The sequence below is a fragment of the Typopeltis vanoorti genome, chromosome 12 (genome assembly GCF_054136105.1).
Source record: "Typopeltis vanoorti isolate ZY-2024b chromosome 12, IOZ_Tvanoo_1.0, whole genome shotgun sequence".
Taxonomy (NCBI): Eukaryota; Metazoa; Arthropoda; class Arachnida; order Uropygi; family Thelyphonidae; genus Typopeltis; species Typopeltis vanoorti.
In genome coordinates this window covers 130568127-130592468 of record NC_143560.1, presented here as the reverse complement: position 1 = coordinate 130592468, position 24342 = coordinate 130568127, and the positions used below count along the sequence as shown (strand labels likewise).

The 24342-nt window shown below is 38.2% G+C and overlaps 1 protein-coding gene across 1 annotated transcript in view; it reads right to left on the bottom strand.

Annotated features, from left to right (window-relative positions):
• The window catches only part of LOC150101229 (MAM and LDL-receptor class A domain-containing protein 1-like), a 196981-nt gene that overhangs the window by 168143 nt on the left and 4496 nt on the right, over positions 1–24342 (bottom strand). Inside the window, exon 3 of the mRNA XM_090402192.1 lies at positions 3305–3433. Coding sequence (XP_090258318.1) covers positions 3305–3433 — 129 coding nt within the window. The remainder of the gene's footprint in view (positions 1–3304; positions 3434–24342) is intronic.

The following is a 24342-nucleotide window of genomic DNA, read 5'->3' as shown; positions in this document are numbered from 1 at the left end:
CGCTTTGGACACTCCTTCACACAGGATTAGATGGAGGAAAAAGAATGTGCTATTTAGGAGTTGTTATAGATCTGAAAGATTATTTTTTGAGTCAAAAAAATTGTTCAAAGCAATGCCGTTGAACAATTCTCCCAACCTTAACAAATATGGTTGCATTAATTTGCCAAAAATTCGGGAGACGGTTATCCTAAGAAAAACTCCTGGATAGCTGCTTCCCCCCCCCCCCCCCCCTCCCATTAGAGGGTGTCAAAATAAGACTTTAGATCTTTGGTCTTTTGCAATTATATTGTTTCACTCACTCACTGTTGAGTATACAAGTGTGTTGTGCTCTGATGATGCTGAGTTGAAAATCAGCGAAATATAAGCGTTAATAAAACATCTTTGTGATAAAAGTGTGTGTGGTGTTGTTAATACCGTGAAAAATAAGTCATGAATAACCATCAACACCTAAGCTTATCTGTTAGATTAATCATCAAATAAACCCAGAGTTTTGGAAATGGAAATTTTTCTGCTACAGGTATAATTACAGGCTTAGAAAATATCACAGGATGTTCATATATTTCTGGCTTATAACAAAAATTCTGTCAGAGGTAATGCATGTGAGTAGAAAAATGCTTCCTTTATATGTCTTCCATATTATTTATGTAATTCTTCTTTGTTTGATTCAATTATTAATTGAACCCTTCCAACTACTAACCATGCTCAAACTTGCTTAACTTTTTGAGTGAGCCATTAGTAGGAGAGGCTCTACCAATTGACCAACCAAGAATAATGAAATAATGTTTGGAATTCATTCTTGTTACCAATATCACGTTTTTTTAATATCATCTTGTGAGATAACTGTACAAATAAGAATACTACAAGTTATCATGAATACACATTTACTGATTGTGTATCTTCTCTTTAAGATTCATATTTACGAATTTAGGGACACGAAACACACATGTTGAAATGATTATTTTACTTATTATTAATAAAATAACACTTGACATTTCAACCCCTGTATTGAGGTCATTTTCAGAAAGATACAAGTGTATAGGAAACCAAGTTACATGCTCTTGCACTCTATAAGGGTAAATTAAATCTATGCTGTTAATTAATCTTTTTCTTAGCCTGACTTCTAGTGATAAAAAATAACTAAATAAATAAATAAAAATTTAAAAAATTTAAAAAAATTTAAATAAATAAATAAAAAATAAAAATAATACAAAAATAAATAAATAAATATAAATAAATAAATAATTGATTAAATAAATAATAAATAAAATAAATAAAAAACTACAATAAACTCTGCTAAAGTCCTCCTGTACTAAGATTCTTCTGGATTTGTATACTTCAGATTGTTATACTGAGGATTGTTATACTTCAGATTGTTATACTGTTATACTTCTGCACTTGTACACTTCAAGTTGTTATTGAATGTTAAGGGGAGAAAAAAAAAAAAAACATTTTACCAAGTCTTCTTATATTGAGATTTTTCTTTGGCTTGTTCTGGTTGCTATAAAGGTTGCGAATTCCACATTCTTGGAATGGTTAGACCATCATTTTTGTTCAAATTTGGATTATGTTTGAGCATTTCACATGCTTCTCAAATTTCCTCTCAAACCAGGTTTTGGTGCAGTGTAGGAACTTGGTACCTTTCCAATCAATTCTGTGGTATGTTTGGAGTGCATGGTCAGAAGCCCGGTTTTTCCAAAATGGAGGTATTTAATGTGTCTTTTGTGTTCATCCTTCCTAATTGGAACAGTTCTCCCTGTTTCCCCTATGTATGGTAGGTTACATGTGCATTGTATTTTGTAAACCCCTGGATGGACTAGATGTGGAAGAGGATCTTTGGAAGAACTGAGTAGGGGTCTTAATTTTGTCGGTGGGTTTAAAGGTGGTTTTCATGTTAGTGTAGTGTTCTGTCTAATTTTTTGGATATACCTCTAACATATGGTATGGCAATAGCATTCTTGAAATCTTTTTTTTTGTTTTTAGTGGTATCTCTGTGGAGGATCTTGTGAATATTTTTTTACTGTATCCATTTTTTATAAATGTATCATTGATGATCTCGTATTCCTGGTTTAGAGCTTGTTCATTTGAACAAAAAGTTTGAGTTTTAAGGGTGCTTACAACCCCTAGTTTTTGTGTTGGGTGGTGATAAGAATTTTTGTGTATGTACTGGCCTGTGTGTGTAGGTTTGCGGTAGACTGAGAAGGAGAGACAGTATGAGGGAAGATGTGTGTGTCTCTAGGAATGGAAGAGAGTTGTTTTTTTCTATTTCAATGGTGAATTGGATATATTTGTGTTGTTTATTCAGGTGGCTAAGGAACATATTTTGCCACACTAAATATATGGAGCAGAGTACGTGGGCAAAGAGGGCCGTGATGTCATGTGGAAATATGTTCTGTAGGGGAGACTTCAGAAGTAAGGTATAGTCCATTATATAAGGTGCTGCTGAGATATGGATTATGATGAACTGATTCAGTCAACTAGTTTTCAAGGAGATTTGGAAAAGGTTCAGAGATGATTGCATTAGGTGGATTCCAGTCTCTGAAATGAGGAAATGCAATTTTCAGTGTCTATAGATAGGAGGGGGAGGATAGGGAAGCTCTATATGATTGAGAACATATAAGCTGGTGATTTTTATCTGATTAATGGACAGTAGAGAAGGGCACAACAAGAATCTGTATAAGGAGGATGTGAATAAGAGGCAAGGCTGAATATCAGTATAAAATTATGATAAAAAATTATCTAAGTATCTTCTTTGCAACTAGTAGAGTTTGGATTCATATCTGGATGTTACTGAAAATGAAAGAGATTTCCATTGCCTAGTGTGCATCATTACTCGGCATGGTGGATGCCCAGAGATCCAAAAGGATCTCTTCAAATTACTAATGCTATACAGTTGCCAGCTTATCCATGCCTTGGCCAACTTTCATGTATACTAATGTAAGCATATAAGTTTCTTGATTTTATGGAGTACAATTACTTCTAAAAGACTTCTAAAAGACATTTTTAAAGACTACTTTTTGTAAAGTGAAGGAAATATTCTGAAAAAATTTATTTTTCTCAGAATTTATTTTCAATTGTAGGCAATTAAACAAACACTTCATATCAGCATAATTCTTGGTCCATAGCTGAGATTTGTATGAATAGCGAATGTGGTAACTCTATGAAGAAGTCAAATTTGTTTCAATTATGCTGAATTATAACTGCTACCTCTATAAAAAATGCAGCGTTGCCATGATTTTTAAATTTTATATGAAAGAATTTCAACTGATGAAGAAATAATTTAATGATCACTAAGAAAACTACTAACCCACACCATCAATATAATAATACAATGATAAACATGCTTCCACAGTTGGCTCTAAAATTTCACTTATTAGTTTTGCCTTCTGTCCTTCTTTCAGAAGAGGAGATGTAACATCAACATATGCAAACATATCTAAAAAAAAAAAAAAAAAAATCAAAGTTTGAAATTTTGACAATTATAAATTTTCCACATTCATACATAAGTGTATACTGCAATAAATAAAACATTTTGCATAAAAATTAGCAATGAAAAAAATATAAAAAAAGTTTAAAACAAGCAATTCTTAACTTCCAAGCATCATGAGTTTTGTATTTTAATCTACCTACTTGGATGTGTCTTTTAATCTGATGGAGACCGGATGTTAATAAAAATAATAAGATCTACAATAATAATCTGATACTCAAGATGCATAATGCTCATGAACTGCAAGGTAACTTTGGCTTATATACCTGAACATCAAGGATGTTTCTGAAACTTTTTGCTTTATTGCATACTTGAAGAAGAAGAAATGAATGACTTGATTACTTTTGCTGACATGAATGATTTAAAATGAGAGAAATTTGTAACAAAGTAGGTATGAAAGAGATAATAACAAAAAAAGAGTGAGAAAGTAAAGACTAGCTCATTATCTTATTGATGAACAATAACATAGCGAGAGTGAATGAATGAAAAAAATAATGCAAGATTTGAAAGCTGACATGGTGAAGATGAGGCAAGAGATGAAGCATTCAGCAGTGAAATAAAGAGAATTGTACATATGTATGGAAGAATGAAACTTATGGGAATGAATGATGTTAGAATGAAAGAGGTAATGAAAGAATGTGCATGTATGGAGATTTATTATTATTATTACCCAAGACCTCAAGGAGTCAAAGACTCATCTGGGAGAACCTTTTATCACACACACACACACATCTCATACCAGGTCTTAAACGCTCAAACTCCTTGCAGACACCACATTCCAAGGCAAGGCATTCCAATCTTTCACAACTCTGCATGAAAAAAACCTGCCTCTCACTCCCCTACTCACAGCCTCTTTATACAATTTCCAGGGATGACCTCTGTTATCCCCTGATCTCCCACTATTCTCTGTAGAACTTCTCCACCATTGATCTTATAACAACCCCTTACCAACTTGTAGGTCACTATTATATCTCCCCTCTTCCTTCTCTCCACCAGACTCTGCAAATTACATCTTCTCAATCTTTCCTCATACTCAACATTCCAGAGGTCAGAAACTACCTTAGTCAGTCGCCTTTGGACCATTTCCAAAATCTCTTCATCATTCTGAAAACCAGGTGACCAAATCTGGGCACAATAGTTCATGTGTGGCCTAATCAAAGCCTTATACAACGGAACAAGAATCTCCCTACTTCTACACATCAGTGTCCTCCTCATCATTCCCAGAAGTCTTTGTGTTGTCCTCACAAATTTGGCGATGTGTCCACTAAATTTTAGATCCTTATCCACTATCATCACCAGCTCTCTTATTTCCTCTACTTCCAACAATATATTCTCACCAAGCATAAATTCTGCATCCCATCTTTGTTTTCCAAATTTTAAAACTTTACATTTTGCAACATTGAACTCACATCCCCATTTGCTTGCCCAATAACTCAATTTATTCAAGTCTTCTTGCAAGGCCACAACATCTTCACTACTCTTTATGGTTTGTCCCAACTTTGCATCATCTGCAAACAACTGAATATCTCCATCCAAATCTTCGCCAATATCATTAATATACAAGATAAATAGTAATGGCCCTAAAACAGACCCCTGAGGCACTCCACTAGTGACTTTCCTTTTCCTGGATATCGCACCCCCATACACAACTTGTTGATACCTATCAGATAGCCAGTCTCCAATCCAATGCACTAATCTAATATCCAACCCCATCTGAGTTTGACTGCAACTTATCATGAGGTACTCTATCAAAAGCTTTTGCGAAATCCAAGTATATTACTGTGTATCCTTCGCCTCTGTCCAAGGAAGCAGTCACTTTATTGTAATAAGTAAGTAGATTACTAAAACATGACCTCCCTTTATCAAATCCATGCTGTCCATCAAAGATTATACCATTGTTGTCAACCCAACTCTGGATCCTAGTTCTCACAAGCTTCTCTAACAACTTAACCACAACACCTGACACACAGATAGGCCTATAGTTTGATGCTTGAGTTCGATCACCTCCTTTAGGAAGTGGCACAATCTTGCCCTCCTTCCACTCTTTAGGAACTTGACCAAGCGCAAGACTCGTATTAAAAAATATGTCAAGGCAGGTCTAAACTCTCTGGCACATTCCTTTAGAATATGCAGTGATATATTATCAAGTCCCACAGCCTTATTTACATCTAGTTTGCTCAACTCCCCAAACACCTCTTGCTCACTTACAGTCAGTCTCTCCTCCCCATCAACTGCTCTCCCCATCAACCCATGAAGTCACATTCACAAGATTGAAAAACCTTATGAAATGCTCATTAAGTATCTCCCCCATCAAATTCTGCAACAGCTGACTTTATACCATTTCCTCCAATCAATGTCATCCTTCCATAATCATTCTTTCTTTTGCAGGCAACATATCGAAAGAACTAATGAAGCCAAAAAGAACCTAGGATTCTTTTTGGCTTCATTAGCTAACTGCTGTTCATACTTCTCTTTAGCTACTCTCACCAACCAAGTCACCCACCTTGCCTGGTCTTTGTAAACCTCATGAAATTGGTTACTTCCCTTCTCTTATGCTGCCTCCACAATGCCCTTTTTCTCTGCATCGCATGCTGAATCTCTTTATTCATTCATCTCACACCTACCTTATTTAATCTTCTCACCCTTGGAATACATTTAGACATTGCATCTACTAAATAGTTTTTGAAAATCTCCCAAGCTGCATTGATCTCTTTTTCCAGCTAACTCCTCATTCCATGCTACACCCGCAAGCTGTCTCCTGAGCTCTTTATAATCACCCCTCCCCATGTTGTTCCACATATACCCTTTTCTCACACAAGTCCTCACACTGCTGGCAACCACCCAGGAAATCACCTCATGGTCACTTTCACCAATTGGTGGATGATTTGACACCTCATTTATAATTACATCCTGTGATGAGATGACCAAATCCAACACCCTCAATCCTCATGTGCCCTCTGTTACATACTGTCTGAGGTAGTTATCCCTCAAAAACTCAAGAACCTCATTTTCTTTAATTCCAGTTGCTATCTCTTCATTCCAGTCTATATTGCCATAATTAAATTCACCCATAATGATCACCCTTTTCTTATTTGCTTGGCTTGTTTGACTATACATTTCACTATCACCACCTTCCACATTACCAGGTCTATAACAACATCCCACCAAGTATTTGATTCCATTCACTTCTATCTCACAGCATACTGCCTCAAAACCACTGGCCCCATTTCCCTCTTGCATCTCTACCTTGTATGGACATAACTCTTTTTCTATCATCAATAGCACTCCCCCCTCCATTTTTACCCCTTCTATCCTCACAAAACATATTATAACCTTCCATCTCTATTCCTGTCAGGATGTCGTCCTCATCTAACCATGTCTCTCTTATTCCGACAATCTTTGGGTGAACAGACGCAATTAGTACAACCATTTCATCTGCCTTGTTTCTTATACTTCTAGCATTGGTATACAAACATAACAGCTCATTTCTAGATCTACAGCTAGTTCCACTGATACCACTCACTCAATGTGATCTCTCCATGCTGGACTGGAGCCATTTGCTTTTCTGCTTTTTCATTTTAGAACCCTTTTCAATTCCATCTTTTCCTCTTGATCTCTGGTCATCCCATTTCTTTCCTGCCTACACATGCTCTCATCTCTTCTTGGAGCATTCACCTTTCTCACGCTGTGTACCCCTGTCCACCCTGAGGCTCCCCGTTTCCCTGCCCCTCTTGCACACTCCTTCTCTCATATTCTATACTCATACCACTCACTTCCCCATTCATATCCACTTCTTCAATCTCTCCTGTCTTACTCTCCTGCTCTTCCACATCACTCCCCTCTTGATCTGATTCATTCTCTCTATTCACTTCTCTACCTTCCAGCAGCAGTCTCTCCAAGCGACTCACACCATAACCATGCAAATGCAGTCCATCGCTCCCATACAGCTCACTTTGTCCTTCGAACTCATTCCACACATTAACAAACTATACTCCCATCTCCTCACACATTTCAGCCAGAATATCATTCATAATCCTTGCTCTCTGCCTCATTTCACCACAATCATACCTAGGCAACACACTGACTACCCTTCCTGTCACACTATTCTCTTTTATCTTTCCAAGCAGCCTCCTGATATTCATTCTGACATGCTCTTTGTTCTCTCTCAAATCATTTGTACCAATTAATACTATTAACTCTTTTGCTCGTTCCTGCCTGATATCCAATGCCTCAATCACTCTACTCATTTTACTGCCTGGAATTCTCTTAATTTCATTCTGCATCCATTTCATTTCTTGTCTCATCTAATCCAATTCACTTTCCGAATCTCACGACACATTCACTCTATCATTCAATCTTTGTAACTTTCTAACTCTTGACCCCCCTCTTCTCACTTTCCCTCTGATTCATGTGGTAAATGGGAAGATGTACAATGAACTGTGGTATTGGTTAAGAGGAGTAGGTGAGCAAAAGAGGTGGAAGTATAATAGGAACAAATGACTTGACTGGAAACAAGGAGAATGTAAGATTGGATATCAGGAGGTTACTGAGAAGGATGAAATATAATAGGGTGATAGGAAAGGTAGTCAGGGTGTTACCCAGGTATGATAGTGAGGAAATCAGGGTGAGAGCAAAGATTGTGAATGATATGTTAGAAGAAATGTGTGAGCTGAAAAGAGTGTAGTTTGTTAATGTGTGGAATGAGTTTAAAGAATGCATTGAACTGCATTTGAATGGTTTTGGTGTGAGTCATTTGGAGAGACTGCTGCTGGAAGAGAGAGAGAGTAATGAATGCAGAGAATGAATCTGAGCAAATAAGAAGAGATGAGAAATAGCAAGAGAGGGAGGAAGGAAGGAGAGATTGAAGTAGTGCTTATGAATGAAGAAGTGGGTAGCATGAGTGTAGAGAATGAGAGAATGAGTGTGCAAGACAAACAGGGAAACAGAAAGAATCACGGTGGACAAGGGAACAGAACATGAAAAAGGTTAATGCTCCAAGAGGATTTGAATTGTGTGTAGAAGAAAAGGGAATGGAATGACCTGGGATGTAGAGAGAACAGATGGATAAGAAGAATAATCTGGGATGGGTTAGGAGAAACGAAATAGCTCAAGGAATATATGGAAAACTCATATCTAATAAGTGGTATCAGCGAAACCTGTTATAGATCCAGGAATGAGCAGTTATATTTGTATATGAAGGCTAGGGGCATCAGAAACAAGGCAAATGAAATGGTTGCATTGATTGAGTCTGTTCATGCAAAAATTATTAGAATGAGTGAGGCATGGTCAGATGGGGGATGACATCCTGACAGAAATAGAGATGCAAAGATATGATATTTTTCATGAAGAGAAAAAGAGTAAAAAGGGAAATGAGTGCTACTGATGAGAGAGGAGAGTTATGTCCATAGAAGGTAGAGATGCAAGGAAAAAAAATAGTGGTAGTGGTTTTGATGCAGTATTTTGTGAGATAGAGTGAATAGAATGAAATACTTAGTCGGATGTTAATATAGACTTGGTACTGATGGTAGTCACCATGAAATGTATAAGCAAATTAGCTAAGCAAATAGGAGAAGGATGATCATTACAGGTGATTTTAATTATGGCAATATAGAGTGTGATGACAAGACATCAACCGGAAGTAAAGAAAATGAGTTTGTTTGTCGAGTTTTTGAGGACAACTGCCTCAGGCAGTATGTAAAAGAGGCACACGAGGCTTGAGAATCTTGGATTCGATCATGTCATTAGAGGACATTATTATAACTGAGGTGTGAAATCTCCCTCAGATGGTGAGCATGACCAACCTGGGTGGTTGCTATCCATGTGAGGACTTCTGTGAAGAGAGAGTATGTGTGGAACTACTACAAGGCTGGTAATTATGGGAAGCTCAGGAGTAGCTTGCAGCTGCAGCATGGAACAAGAAGTTGGATGGAAAGTAGATCAATGCTGCTTAGGTAATATTCAAGAACTATATAATAGAAGCAAAGTGTAATGTGAGCCTCCATATCCCAGTCAGTATAGACGAAGCCCTTTGGTCAAAAAGACCTTGGTTCAATTCCTTTCTGTGATGTTAGGAACCTTTATCTGGTTTCTTTCAATGAAAGGTGAGTTAGCCAGTTTTCAGGTGAGTTATCACCTGGAAACCTAAGTTTTTTTCCTCCAGAACAGACAAACTGGCCCTGTGAACACACACACACACAAATTACAGTCAGGAATACTTAAGACCCAGCCATAGGCTTGATTCATCAGCTATGCCAGTCTCGAGCCTGGATAAAAATAGAGGAGATTGAGATGGTGATGTGCCTCCCTGTAAAAGGGGCTCATGGCTGTTGTATCATCATACACTAATAAAAAGTGTAATGTATTCCAAACGTAAGAAGGTTAAATAAGATAGATGAGGAATGAACAAACAAAGAGATTAAGCATGCAATACAGAGAAAGAAGGCCTTATTGAGACGATATAAGATGTGTGGTAATAATCAATACCATGAGGAGTACACAGAAGACACAAGAAGGGTAATTCAGTTGGCAAGGTTAGCAAATCTTTAGTATGAGCACCAGTTAGCTAATGAAGCAAAAAAAAAAAAAAAAGAAACTGCAGGGAGTTCTTGTAGGCCAGCAAAAAAATAATAAATTATTATAGTAGGATGATACTACATGAAGAAAATGGCATAAGGGCAACTGCTGCAGAGGATATAGTTGAGATATTAATGAGCAGTACATAAAGATCTTTCGTCCTTGTGAATGTCAGAGAGTTTGAGAGCATTGGATGAGGAGAAGGAGAGACTGACTGTGAGTGTGAGTAAGAGGTATATCTCCATAGTCTTTGCAATGTTTTTGGCTGGTATTTGTTTATCAACAAGGATCATGACATGCACTGCATTGATGTACTCAGGTGTGACTGTTGTGGAAGGTCTTCTTGACCTGGGGGCATCTGTTGTCTTAGGATGCCCAGTTTTAAATTTCGCCTCCCATCTGGCAACTATTCGATATACTGGGACACAGTCCTCTAATGTCTCACATAAAGTTTAGTGAATCTCAGCTGCAGACTTTTCTTGCAGCATGAAAAAATTGATAACAGCCTGCACCTTTGTGTCTTTGAATTTTTTCGAAGCCTCTCATGTCTTTTTATATATCCTAAAAGAAAAAGAACAAATTATTACAATTTGATGAAACACTGGGGTTAAAGAGTTGAAAGATATGTTCTTTCTTGTGGTTATATCAATTTTTTTTAATATCATTTTTGTTCCAGGTGTTTATCAGAACTTTTCACCCTCGCCCTCATAAAGTTTGAAAATCTGTAAAACAAAGATGGGATGATTTACTCTTTATGGGGATATATTGTTTGTTATATATATTATAACATTTATAACTTATTTGCTGATATTAATTTCTTATCATTCTGTGTTGTCATCAATACTGTGAAAATAAATAACTTTAGGAGGATGTATCATTGAAGTGGAGATATTACAGTTGCTAATATGGCAGAGACTGATGTGAGAATTGAGGTAGATGAACAGAAGGTGCTCAAGCATAGTGAAAAGTATCAACATGAATACATTACAAGAGAACTGGTATTGTCCCTTACAAAGTTTTTAGTCTAAGTTTCAAAGCAATCAAAGAGGGCGAGATTGTTCCATTACATAAAGGTAGCACCAAGACAGAAGTAGAAAATTATGAGGGGGAATCTGAAAAGTTCTGATAAACACCTAGAACAAAAATGATATTAAAGCAACTGATATAACTACAAGAAAGAAGATATCTCAAAACACTTTAACCCTCATGCTTCATCAAATTGTAATAATTTGTTCTTTTTCTTTATACAAGAACACATATAAGATATATAACAAGACCTGTAGACATTTGAAGACACAGAGGTGCAAGCCAGCATGAAGTTTTTCATGCTGCAAGAAACGTTTGCAATTGAGAATCACCAAACTTTGTATAAGACTTTAGGGGACTGTGTACCAACATATCCAACAGTTGCCAGGTTGGTGGCCAAGTTTGAAACTGGGCATCCTGAGACAACAGATGTTGCCAAGTCAGGAAGCCCCCTCCACAGTGATCACACCTGAAAACATTGACACATTGCCAACCAAAAGAGAGAAAATGTGCTCTCATCTCAAGTAATTTGGGGTCATTTTGAGAAATCAGGTGCACATTTTTAGGCAAATATTGTTGACTGTCGATGAAACCTGGCTTCATCACTATGACCCATAGACCAAGCAAGTCAATGGAGTGGAGACAGAAAGGTTCTCCACAGCCAAAGAAGTTCCGAACCCAAAAGTCAGCACAGAAGGTTCTTGCCATTTTCTTTTGAGATATGGATGGTGTAATCCTTACCAAGTGCTTCAAAATAAACGATGAAACTGTTACAGCAGCAGTTTATTCAACAACTCTGAAGGAATTGAAGGAAAAAGGAGTGGCACTAGGGTCGCTGAAGCGCATGGTGGTAGATTTGAGCTGTGGTAAAAAAAAATTGTTTTTCAAACCATGTATAGTGTGAATTCTTTTGTGAATTGCTACATATTTTCTCAATAACACAAGTGTTCTTTAGTGGTTCTGCTTTTGGGGTTTCATTGTTATATACTGTGTTATTCTTGGGTTACTGAGCAGGTGAGGTCACACAGTCGGCAACATTTGCGGTGGAAGAGAAGAGAAGTTTTCGCTAATTAGTATAGTTGATTATGGTGTTTATATTTATATTGTAAAAATCTGATGTAACTTAATAATGCCAGAAAGCCTTACATAAATTTTTACAGAAGTCAAGCCCAGTAAAGGATTGTAACCTGTATATCTGTGTATAGTTAAAACAGTTTGTTAATGTAAATAATCCCTATGGGAAATGTCCGTACTTGCTGTCCTAAAACGAAAATTCTAGAATGTATTGAACTAAGGCAATACCTTGCCACCAGAAACCGTATATGTTAACTCATTATAAGGACATAAAATTTGTTTGTGAAGTCAACCTGTAAATACTCAAGGTCAGTGTTAAACGGACTGACAAACTTCAGATGCATGTCCGCTGCCCGAAACAAATAGGATTAAAGGAGTACACGAGAAGAAAAAAGAAAGGGTCAGCATGAGTTGAAGAACAAAGGACCGCACCGAAATGCTTGGGATCCCATATCTTCATGCAGGGATACAAAAGAAGGCGAATAAAGGTGTTGGCCGGAAGATCGCGTATCGGTTCCAGGAGTTCCTCATCGGTTGTTGAGAGGTCGTTATCGAGAAGTCGTCAGCAGTTGTGCATCAGATGTAAGTCATTGAGGATGCGACTTTAGGAGAAATCATGCCAGTGGTCTGAAAGAAAGATGACGGGAGCTGACCCACCAGGCAAAGCAGATATTTGATGACGAATCTTCGCCAGGAGCTGTTGTCCAAGGGAAGAAATTGCTCCGTTTCCAATGCACATGCAAGCATTCCACAAGCTGATATTCTTCACCTGAAGTGCAGTGAGGACAGCGTCCCAGAAGCATTAGTAAATCTATCACGGCATAAAAGGGGAGAGAAAAACCTGATTCGGGAGAAAACGGGCAGGACTCCAGTTCGAAGCCAAGTACACAGTGGGTAGCAGCCATAAAGTAAGTTGATCCATTTATTCAATTTTCATGAATTACAGGAGAACTTTATTTCTGGACTGTTAAGTTGAGGCTGATGAAATTGAGCAGAGTTAACAGTTGAAAATTAGATATTTAATAATTAATAGAAATTTATATGTGTAACAGTCAGAGGGTAACTGTTTGTCAATGGTGCATTTTGACTATAGAATTATCTTAATATCAGAAGGAAAAAGCTTTTGTGCGTAATGATATTTTTTATGTGCATAACAGTTAAGAAGTAACAGTTTACTAATAGGTAACATTGCTTAGGGTAGTAACTTGTATTTGGAAGAGAGTGGTTATTTATGTGACATAATTTTCATGAATTGAAAGGGCATTTTAAGCTAATCGTCTTATGTAGAGTTGAACTAAGCAAATTTTTCCTTATTGCAATAATAGTGTAAATTGTTTTATGGTAAATAAATGTGTTGTTTAAATGTTAATAGAGTGTTGCCTGATATTTAATTATTTGATGCACTGTTCTGAAAAATATATTAGAGCCTATTAGAAGGAACCTAGGAAAAGGGATAGTAAAGGATAGATAGAAGACCACGACTGCAGATATTAATTAATCAGGGAAAATTTGAATGCAATCCTAGAGAATTTTTTAGATATGTGGCCAGTAGAAGGAGAAATGACTGTGGAAGAATGATATTGTGGGATAAAAATGGGTATAGAGTGACTGATGCAGAGGACATGGTAGAATTGTTCAATGACCACTTTAATGGTGTATTTCATCCTGGAGGAATCAATTTTAACGCTAGAGGAATAGGGCAGATTCAAGGTTTAGAGGTACAGGAGGAGAGTGTGTTTCAAATACTGAGTACTCTGGATGTCAGTAAAACTGTGGGACTAGATGGTATTTCACCACGAGTTTTTAGAGATTGTGCTAGGGAACTGACAGTGCCTTTGACCTGGCTTTTCAATGAAAGTCTGGCTACTGGAAAGATGCCCATGGAATGGAAGGAAGGTAAGATAGTGCCATTGCATAAGGGTGGTAGCAGACTGCAAGTGTCTAATTATAGACCAGTTTGTGTGTCATCAGTAGTTAGTAAGATCTTGGAGAAAGTAGTGAATGACCGTATACAGCACTGGGCAGATGAGGGTAATGTTATCTGTGAGAGTCAACATGGATTTGTGAAGGGCACTCTTGTTTTATCAATATGCTAGCCTTTTATGATAAAGTTACAAGAGCATTAGATGAGAGAAAGGCACATATACTGCCATTTTCTTAGACAGCGAAGGCATTTGACAGGGTGCCACATGATAAGCTGATATTTAAGTTGCAGCACATGGGTCTGGATGTCAGATTGGTCAACTGGATTGGCTGTCCGATAGGTATCAGAGAGTTGTGTATGGTGGAGCAGTTTCAAAGAAGCAGAGGGTTACAAGTGGGGTCCCACAGGGCTCAGTTCTGGGGCTATATTGTTTAACCTTTATATCAATGACATTGTCAGTAGATTGCAGGTGGATATTCAGTTGTTTGCGGATCATGCAAAGCTGGGAAGGATTATTAGTGCAGATGCAGCAGCCCTGCAAGAGGATTTGAATAAGCTAGATAGATGGGCAAATGAATGGAAATGTCCGTTTAATGCAGCAAAATGTAAGGTCTTGATTTTTGGGAAACATCGGTGGGACACTGCATACTCTATGGGAGGAGTTATACTGGAGGAAGTAGGGGAGTGAAGAGATCTGGGATTGATGATTGATAGAAACCTGAAATTTAGGGGACATATTGCAAAGGGGTGAAGGTAACACAGAAGATTGCTGCAATACTGAGAAGGACACTGACCTGCAGAGATAAAACAGTTATCATTCTGTTGTATAAGACCCTGATCAGACCACACTTGGACTATTGTTCTCAGATTTGATCCCAGGATTTGAAGGGGGTAAATTAACTGTGGAAAGGGAACAAAGGTAGATAACAAAGATGGTTTCAGGACTGTAGTATGTTAATTATGAGGATCGGCTGAGGGAATGTGGACTGCAGAGTTTGGTGGATAGAAGAAGGAGAGGTGATATGATTGAGACTTTTGAAACTGTTGAGAGGTGGTTACAGGGTTGGCACTGGGGAGTTCTTTCGCTTGGTTGAACAGCTGGAAGGAGTGATGACAAGAGGCCATCCCTGGGAGTTATGAAAGGAAACTGTTTGCAAGAGGGCGAGGGTGGTTGAACCATGGAATGCACTGCCTGATGGAGTGGTGAGAGCGAGAACGGTCAATGAGTTTAAGGAGTGGTATGATCGACTTTGTGTTTCTCGGGGGGAACCCCTTGATGAGTCTCGATGGACTTTGTGTTTCTTAGGAAGGACCCCCCCCCATGATGAGTCCTCTGACTCCATGGAGGCCTGAATAATAATAATAATAATAATAATAATAATAATGGGAAAACTACTGGATGTATTTAACTCTTCTTGTTACTAGAAAACGGACATCAGTGGCGCAGTTTTTTTTTCAAATAAATTTTCTGGTGTTCAAAGAATAAGAAGGCAAGGGCAGAAGGCAGTATAGCATAAAGAGATATTAAAAAGATATAAAGAAATACCAAAGAGTGATAAGGAAGAATAGTTAGAAGTACATAATAATGATTGCATTAAAGTATATATATATAGAGAGGGTGGATGCAGAGATAAGATGAAATAAGATAAGCCAATTAAAGGGATATATAAAAAATAAATAAAACAGATCCCCCCATTTACAGTATATATATATAGCATTTAATTGTGTGTGTGTATATATATATATATATATATATATATATATATATATATTTTTATATTAGAATTTTACTGACTAGAAACAGAAGATAAAACAAAAACTTTAATTAGAACACAACTAGTTTCTTCTTCTTCAGATGTACATACTAACAAAAAACTGGAAAATTTTTTTTCATTTTTTTTGTGATGGTATGTAAACCTGAAGAAGTCGGCATTCCGACGAAACTAGTTGTGTTCTAATTAAAGTTTTTGTCTTATCTCAGTGTTTCTACTCAGTAAAATTCTAATATAAAAATGTCTACTATCCAAGTAAATACCCTTAATAATAAATAAATATATGTATATATATACTTATGTATATATATATAATAAATATATGTATATATATAAAAAAAATATATATACATATACTTGTATGTATATATATAATACAGTGTTTATATAGCTTTTATTTAGCATTTAGTTAAGTTGTTCTTCGGCAGCAAGGAATGATGCAGACAGCAGCTGCAATCACAGATGGTGTCACCAAATCCTCTGCCATTTAAGAACTCTATTATATGTAAAATAATAAAGAACTTTGTAGCATGCATTTCTTGCAGCCTGTATGTGCCCTGGGAGTTGGATATGTGGTGAGAGAAGGGGAGAGTGCTTATATTCACAAAATGTAGACAATGGGAGGAAGTCAATGAATTAGATAACCGACCTAGTTGTGTCAGGTACAGGAAACGGATGTCGGGAGATGAGTAGTGTGATAGGAGAGAATGACGAGCAAAATATTAGAGATTAGGAATGAGATTAGGAGAATGGAAGAGATGGATGGAAGGCGAATCAGAGTAGGAGTGAGAGAGAGAGTTTTGGGAATGATAGAAGAGGAGATTATAGAAACAGTAGGACAGAGGGAATGAGAGAGAGAGTATGGGAATGCTAGAAGAGAAGAGAATACAAACAGAAAAGAGAGGCGATGACAGAGAGAGATATGGGAATGATAGAGGAGGGAAGAATGGAAACAATCAGAGAGAGAAAATGAGAAGAATGTGAGAGGGTGCTGGAACCAGGGATAGAGTGATGCTAGGACAGCAGGAAAGTAGGGGAACACTGAGAGAAAGTGTAAGAGGAAAACTCTTGAACCTCTTGTTCCCTCTATTATATGTTGCCTTAGACATTTCTCCCACAAGAATTCTAGAAATTCCATCCCCTTATTACTACATGCATTTATCTTGTTCCAGCTTATACTGCTGTAGTTAAAATCTCCCATAACAATCATTCTTCTTGCACTTGCCAAGCTCAACTGTCAAAACATTTCCTGCTCCCCACTCTCTGTGCTCCCTGCTTTGTAGCAATACCCCACTAAATATCCTGTCTTGATTGTCCTCACACCATATGCTTTCAAAACTATTCGTGTCACTGCCTTCCAAAGCCTCCACTCTTAGAGGACATTAGTCATCACTTATCATAAGCAGTACTCCAGCATCATGTTTTCCCATCCTATCCTTCCGAAAAATGTTGTATCTTGCTACTTCTATTCCTGTTATTATATCATCTTCTGTCAACCACTTCTCAGTGATCCCAATAATCTTTGGACAGGCTGATGCTATCAGTGCCACCAATTCATCTCCTTTATTCCGAATACTCCTGGCATTAGTATAAGGCATAAAAATGCCACTGTTTCTATACCTAGCATTATCCCCTCTAGACTCCACTGGACTCAGTGTTACCTGATGTTGTCCCCCTTTCCCCAAGCACCCATTCCTGCAAGAGGCCACCCCTGCTACCATCCACTCTGGGAATTCTAGTTTCTCTGCATTGACACACTGACTCCTTCAGAAAACAGCAATCTCTCCAGATGCCTTCATCCTTCCTCATTACATACAGTTCCCTTCTGTCCTGAAACACTCTCCAAGCATCCACATATTCCAATCCTCTATTCTGACACATTCTGGTTATTATTCTAATCATTATTACTGGTCTTCTGCTCAGTTCGTCACTATCATACATGGGAAACACACACACACACACACACACACACACACACACACACACACACACACACACACACACACACACACACACACACACACACACAATCTTTCCTCTCTGTGTTTTCTTTTGCAAAACCTCAAGCAAGAATCTCAGATCTCAAGCTGCCCAATTTACATTGCCTCTCAAGTTATTCGTACCCATCATCACAATCATTTCATCCAACCTTTCACCTCTCTTGACTGCCATAGCCACATTTTCTATCGTCCCTCCATGCAAAAACACCTCTGGCATCCTATCTTACACACCAGAGATCATTGAGTCTCCATACACACCTCTTTCCACTCTGTTCTTTGATTGCTCACCTGCATTTCTCACTCTGTCACATCTCTCCCACCAGTTGGAGAGGGTGGCCATGTGGTTTTGACTTGGAAGATGAACAGACATGCAGCAGTATCAAAGAGATGGGAATGTATGTGGAATTATAAGGCAGGTGATTATAATAGAAGTAGATATCAACTTGGGAAAGTTTAATGGAGGGAGGAATTGGAAGGCCGGGATATCATTAGTGCTGTGGAAATTGTGAAGGGACATTTGTTAGCAGCAATAGCAAGCTGTATTCAATAAGTAAAGAAGAGGCCAATTTCGTGTAAAGTGGATGACGAACAATATTAAACAGGAACGGCATGTGAAAAAGAGGCTATGGAAGAGATATAAGGAGACAGCTGAAGAGCAGATGCATGAAGAATATAAGACACAGAGCAGGAGAGTAACTAGTATGGTAAAGAGTGCGAAACTGAAATATGAGAAGAGATTAACCCTAAGATTGGCCCTAGGGAATTTTTTAGCTATATGGCCAGTAGGAGTTGAAATGATTCTGGAAGAATGACATTGTGGGATAAAAATGGGAATAGAGTGACTGATGCAGAGGACATAGTTGAAATGTTCAATGAACACTTTATTGGAGTATTTCATTCTAAACAAGTGAATTTTAATACTAGAGGGATAGGGCACATTCGAGGGTTAGAGGTGCAGGAGAAGAGTGTGTTCCAAATACTGAGTATGGATATCGGTAAAGTTGTGGGACTGAATGGTATTTCACCAAGAGATTTTTAGAGAATGTGCTAAAGAACTGACAGCTCCTTTGCATAAGGGCAGTAGCAAACTGGAACTGTCTAATTATATTCCAGTTTGTGTGTCATCAGTAATTGTTAAGATCTTGTAGAAATTAGTGAGGGGACCATATACAGCATTGGGCAGATGAGGGTAATGTTATCTGTGAAACTCAACATGGATTTGTTAAGGGGCACTCTAGTTTTAGTAATATGCTAGCCTTTTATAATAAAGTTACAAGAGTAGTAGATGAGGAAAAGGAATATACTGCTATTTTCTTGGATTTAGCGAAGGCATTTGGCACTGCCACATGATAAGCTGCTATTTAAGTTGCAGCACATGGGTTTGGATGTCAGGTTGGCCAAATGGATTCAGGATTGGCTGTCTAATAGGTATCAGAGAGTTGTGTATGGTTGGGCAATATCAAGGAGGTAGAAGGTCACGAGTGGGGTTCCATGGGGCTCAGTACTGGGACTGGCATTGTTTTCCCTTTATATCAATGACATTGTCAATGGATTGCAAGGGAATATTCAGTTGTTTGCAGATGATGTGAAGCTGGGAAGGGTTATTAATAATAGTGCAGATGTAGCAGCCCTGCAAGAGGATTTGAATAAGCTAGACAGATGGGCAAATGAATGGGGATTCAGTTTAATGCAGCAAAATGTAAGGTCTTAAGGTTTGGGAAACATTGATGGGACACTGCATACTCTATTTGAGGAGATATATACTGGAGAAAGTAGGGGAGACAAGCGATCTGGGGTTGATGATTGATAAAAACCTGAAATTCAGGGGACATATTGCAAAGGTGGTGAAGGTAACACAGAGGACCGCTGCAATACTGAGGAGGATGCTGACCTGCAGAGATAAAAGAGTTGTCATTCCATTGTATAAAGCCCTGATCTGACCACACTTAGACTATTGTTTTCAGATTTGTTCACCAAGATTTGAAGTGGATAAATTAACTGTGGAAATGGTACAAAGGCAGATAACAAAGATGGTTTAAGGACGATTTATTACTATGGATGAAACTTAGATTCACCATTACACACCAGAATCCAAACAGCAGTCAAAACAGTGGACAGAAGATGGTTGTTCAGCACCAAAGAAGACAAAGTCGGTTCCATCAGCAGAAAAGGTCATGGCCTCAGTGTTTTGGGATGCTTTTGTTTATTAATTATCTTGAAAAGGGTAAAACAATAACCAGGGAATATTTTTTCCGATCTTTTAACCAGAAAATAGACTAGATGAAAAAATTCATGAGAAAAAATCCGGTTTGCAGAAGAAAAAAAATCATCTTTCATCAGGACAATGCACCTACCCACAAAGGTGTTTTGGCAATGGGAAAATTATGGGATCTGAACTATGAATTGTTGGAACATCCACCCTATTCCCCAGATTTGGCTCCCTCTGACTTCTATCTCTTCCCCAAACTAAAACTTCTTCACTGGTCAGCGTTTTTCTATGAATCAAGAGGTGATTGCAGTTGTAGATGGGTATTTTGCAGATCTGAGAACCACTACAGGGATGAAATAATGGCACTGAAGTATTGCTGGAATAAATGTATTAGTCTTAAGGGAGATTATGTTGAAAATAAAAATATTTTTGAAATTATAAATTCGTTTTTTCATTGTTAGGCCAAGAACTTTTCAGACCATCCTCGTATATAAAATTGTTAAAAATTTGGAAAAAATCCATATCCTGCCCACAGTACAAATGTTTTCTTTCTTTCTTTATTTATTTTATTATTATTTTTTTTATGCTGAGCCACCCATACACGAGAGGTTGGTTGAGCAACCTAAAGTACATTAGTACTGTATGTGGGTAGTGGATTGGGAAAGGAGAAACTTGTTTACATTTGATTTAAAAGCCTGTATATTGTATCCCTGCTACTGCTGTACTGTTCACAGTACAGCAGTAGCAGGCATGAAGGAGGAGAAAAAGAATCTTGTTCTGTGGGTTTCAAAGTGTACTGTGAATGGATGTTGGGTGGCAGCTACATGTGTTCCAACAGGCTTAGTACTAAGTAGGGGAATTATCGATGCTATTTTAGATGAACATTTGCTGTGGAAATATTTATGGAATACACAAGTTGCAGAGATCAAATGTCTGTGTGAAAGTGGGGGGGGGGGGGTGAGTTGATAAGAGATGAGTGATTTATCAATCTAATTGCACTCCTTTGTATTTAGTCAAGCAATTTGATGGAGCCTTTAGGACCCCCCACCATTTCAAATGTGAGATCAGTATTCAATAGCTGGTGGATTTGTGATTTGTATAAGGTTAAAGCTGTTCAGAGGTGAAGTAATTTTTAGAAGTTGAGGATGCAATGGATGTGATATGTTTATGCCAGGAGAGATTTGATGTCAGGATAATTCCAAGAAAATAAATTTCATCTTGTCTGGAAATTTAAGTATTATCAAAAATAATACTGGGGTAAAATAGTTATTTTCTGTGAGAAATAAGACAGAACTGAGTTTCACTAGCTTTGAAATTGACAAGGTTATCTGAGCCCCATTGGAGGTCAGACTTGAGGACAGTAGTGGTAATATTCTGTAGGTTGAGGCGAGTTGTGTAGAGTAAGGTTTATGAAATGAAAGGTAGGAGTGCAAGGTAGTAGGTCACTGATATACAGAAGGAAGAGGGTTAGTGAGAGAACAGAATCCTGTCATTAGTTGTATGGTGAGAGGATAAGGAATCATATACCATCACACATAGTGTGCATCCAGACGGAAAGCTGGCAATCCAACTGCAAGTCTTGAGACAGTACAAGAGATGGGAGGTTGCTTAGCAAGCCTTAGTACCAGACCCAGTCAAAAGTTTTGGAGATATCATGTGCAACCACTTGAGATTTTCCAAATTCCTCCATGGCATTTGCCCAGAGATGGGTGATATATGACAGTAGATTTCCTGTAGACTGGCAGCAACGGAATCTATATTGGTGGTCGCTTAATAGCTGTGTTTCTTCTAGGTAGTGTAGGAGTTGGGAATTAATGGTTTTCTCCACAACTTTATATAGGACTGAGGTGAGTGAGATAGGGCAGTAGTCTGATGGCAGTGATTTGTCACCCTTCTTGGGAATAGGGTGAATATAGGCCAATTTCCAGGCTGTGGGATAGGTATCAGTGGAGCAAGAGAGTATGTACAGGTGGCATAAGATAAGAGTCAGTTCTGGTGCACAAACCTTCAAGACAATTGGAAGAATGCCATCAGGGCCAGGAGACTTTTTTATGTCTAATTTAGACAACAGGCTCATGATCTCTTTCTGGAAAAAGGATATAGGGAGCTTTGTATGCTGGGCAGCTGGAATGGTTGGGCATTTCCATCATCAGTTATCAGTACATTGGAGAAAAAGTGTGCAGCCAGGAGATTGGCTTTTTCTGTGAGTGATGATGTAATAGAGCCATCTGGGTATAATAGGGTGGGAATAGTGTTGAACAAACATTATGACCAATTGCTGTGGCAAGAGACCAAAAGGCATGACTATCACTTGGCAGGAAGCAAGTTTCCTGCTTTTTGCAAATTCTGGTTTTGGAAACATTGATGATTTTCTTGCATCTTTTTCGGGCTTTGGTTTCAGCATTAAAGAAGGATGGAGTTCTTGATTTAAGTCAGTTGTGGTATACTTGATTTTTCATTTGCACAGCCTTGGCACATCTTTTGATGTGCCAAGTGAATATATATTCAGTTGGGAATATATGTTTCCATGCCAGTGAGATTACTTTGGTGATACATTCGTTGCATATGTTAGGATTGGAAGACAGGAAACAATAGCCCAACCACAGGAATGAGGCACAGAAGTCATGGAGGCTATCCCATTTGGCACTGTTATAATGCCAAACTACTCTTGTATGGGAGTGACTTTGTAAGCATTATTGCATGGAGGAGGAGATGAGCAATAGATTGTGGTCAGAATTACCGGGGGGTGGGGGCTCACTATATTCACTGTGTATTTGGATGGGTGATTGGTAAGGAAAAGATCTAGGATGCTGGTGGAGTGGTTTGGGTTATATGGTATTCTTGTTAGCATGTGAGCAATTTGTGTAGTGTTGGCAAATGTTTCAGCATTTCTGCTTGCAAGATCTGTACAACTGAAGAGGGACAGCCAGGTTTCTTTTGGACATTAAATCTCCTAGTAGGATGATTTCAATATTAGGAGAGTGAGACTGGAGAAAATCAATTTTTAAGGAGAGGAAATTAAAGAGATCAGAGTGGTTGGTGTTATTAGGACAATATATTGCTAAAAACGGTAAGTCGAGTTTAGTGGACTGAAGATGGTAGTGGACACTATTAATTATTATTATTATTCAGGCCTCCATGGAGTCAAAAGACTCATCGTAGGTCTTTTGACTTTTCTAAGGTCCTTTCTAAGAAACAAGTCTATCAAGACTCATCGAGGGAGGTCTATCCTAGGAAACACAAAGTCTATCATATCCCTCCTTAAATGCATTGACCGTTCTTGCTCTCACTACTCTATCAGGCAATGCACTCCATGGTTCAACCACTCTCCATGCAAAGAAACCACTCCTCACAATCTTTCACACAGTTTCCTTTCGCATGTCATGACATGTGGCCATGACATACGAAATTAGTCATGACAAGGGACCAGGGATGGCCCCTTGTCATGACTCCTTCCTGCTATTCAACCAAGTGAAAGAACTCCCCCAGTGTCAACCCTGTAACCACCTCTCAACATTTTAAAAGTCTCAATCATATCACCTCTCCTTCTTCTATCTACCAAACTCTGCAGCCCACACTCCTTCAGCCAATCCTCATAACTAACATTGTACAGTCCTGACACCATCTTTGTTATCTGCCTTTGTACCTTTCCACAGTTAATTTATCCCCTTCAAATCCTGAGGACAAGATCTGAGAACAATAGTCTAAGTGTGGTCTGATCAGAGTCTTATACAACGGAATGATAACCCTTTTATCTCTGCAGGTCAGTGTCCTTCTCATTATTGCAGCAATCCTTTGTGTTACCTTCACTACCTTTGCAATATGTCCCCTAAATTTCAGGATTAATCATCAACCCCAGATCTCTTGTCTCCCCTACTTCCTCCAGTTTAACTCCTCCAATAGAGTATGCAGCATCCCATCAATGTGTCACAAACTTCAATACCTTACATTTTGCTGCATTAAATTGACACCCCAATTCATTTGTCCTTCTATCTAGCTTATTCAAATCCTCTTACAGGGCTACCACATCTGCAGTATTACTAATAACCCTTCCCAGCTTTGCATCATCCACAAACAACTGAATATCCCCTTGAAATCCATGGACAATGTCATTGATATAAAGGTTAAACAACATAGGTCTCAGTACTGAGCCCTGTGGAACCCCACTTGTAACCTTCTGCCTCTTTGATATTGCTCCTCCATACACAACTCTCTGATACCTTATCAGACAACCAATCTTGAATCCAATTGACCAATCTGACATACAGACCCACGTGTTG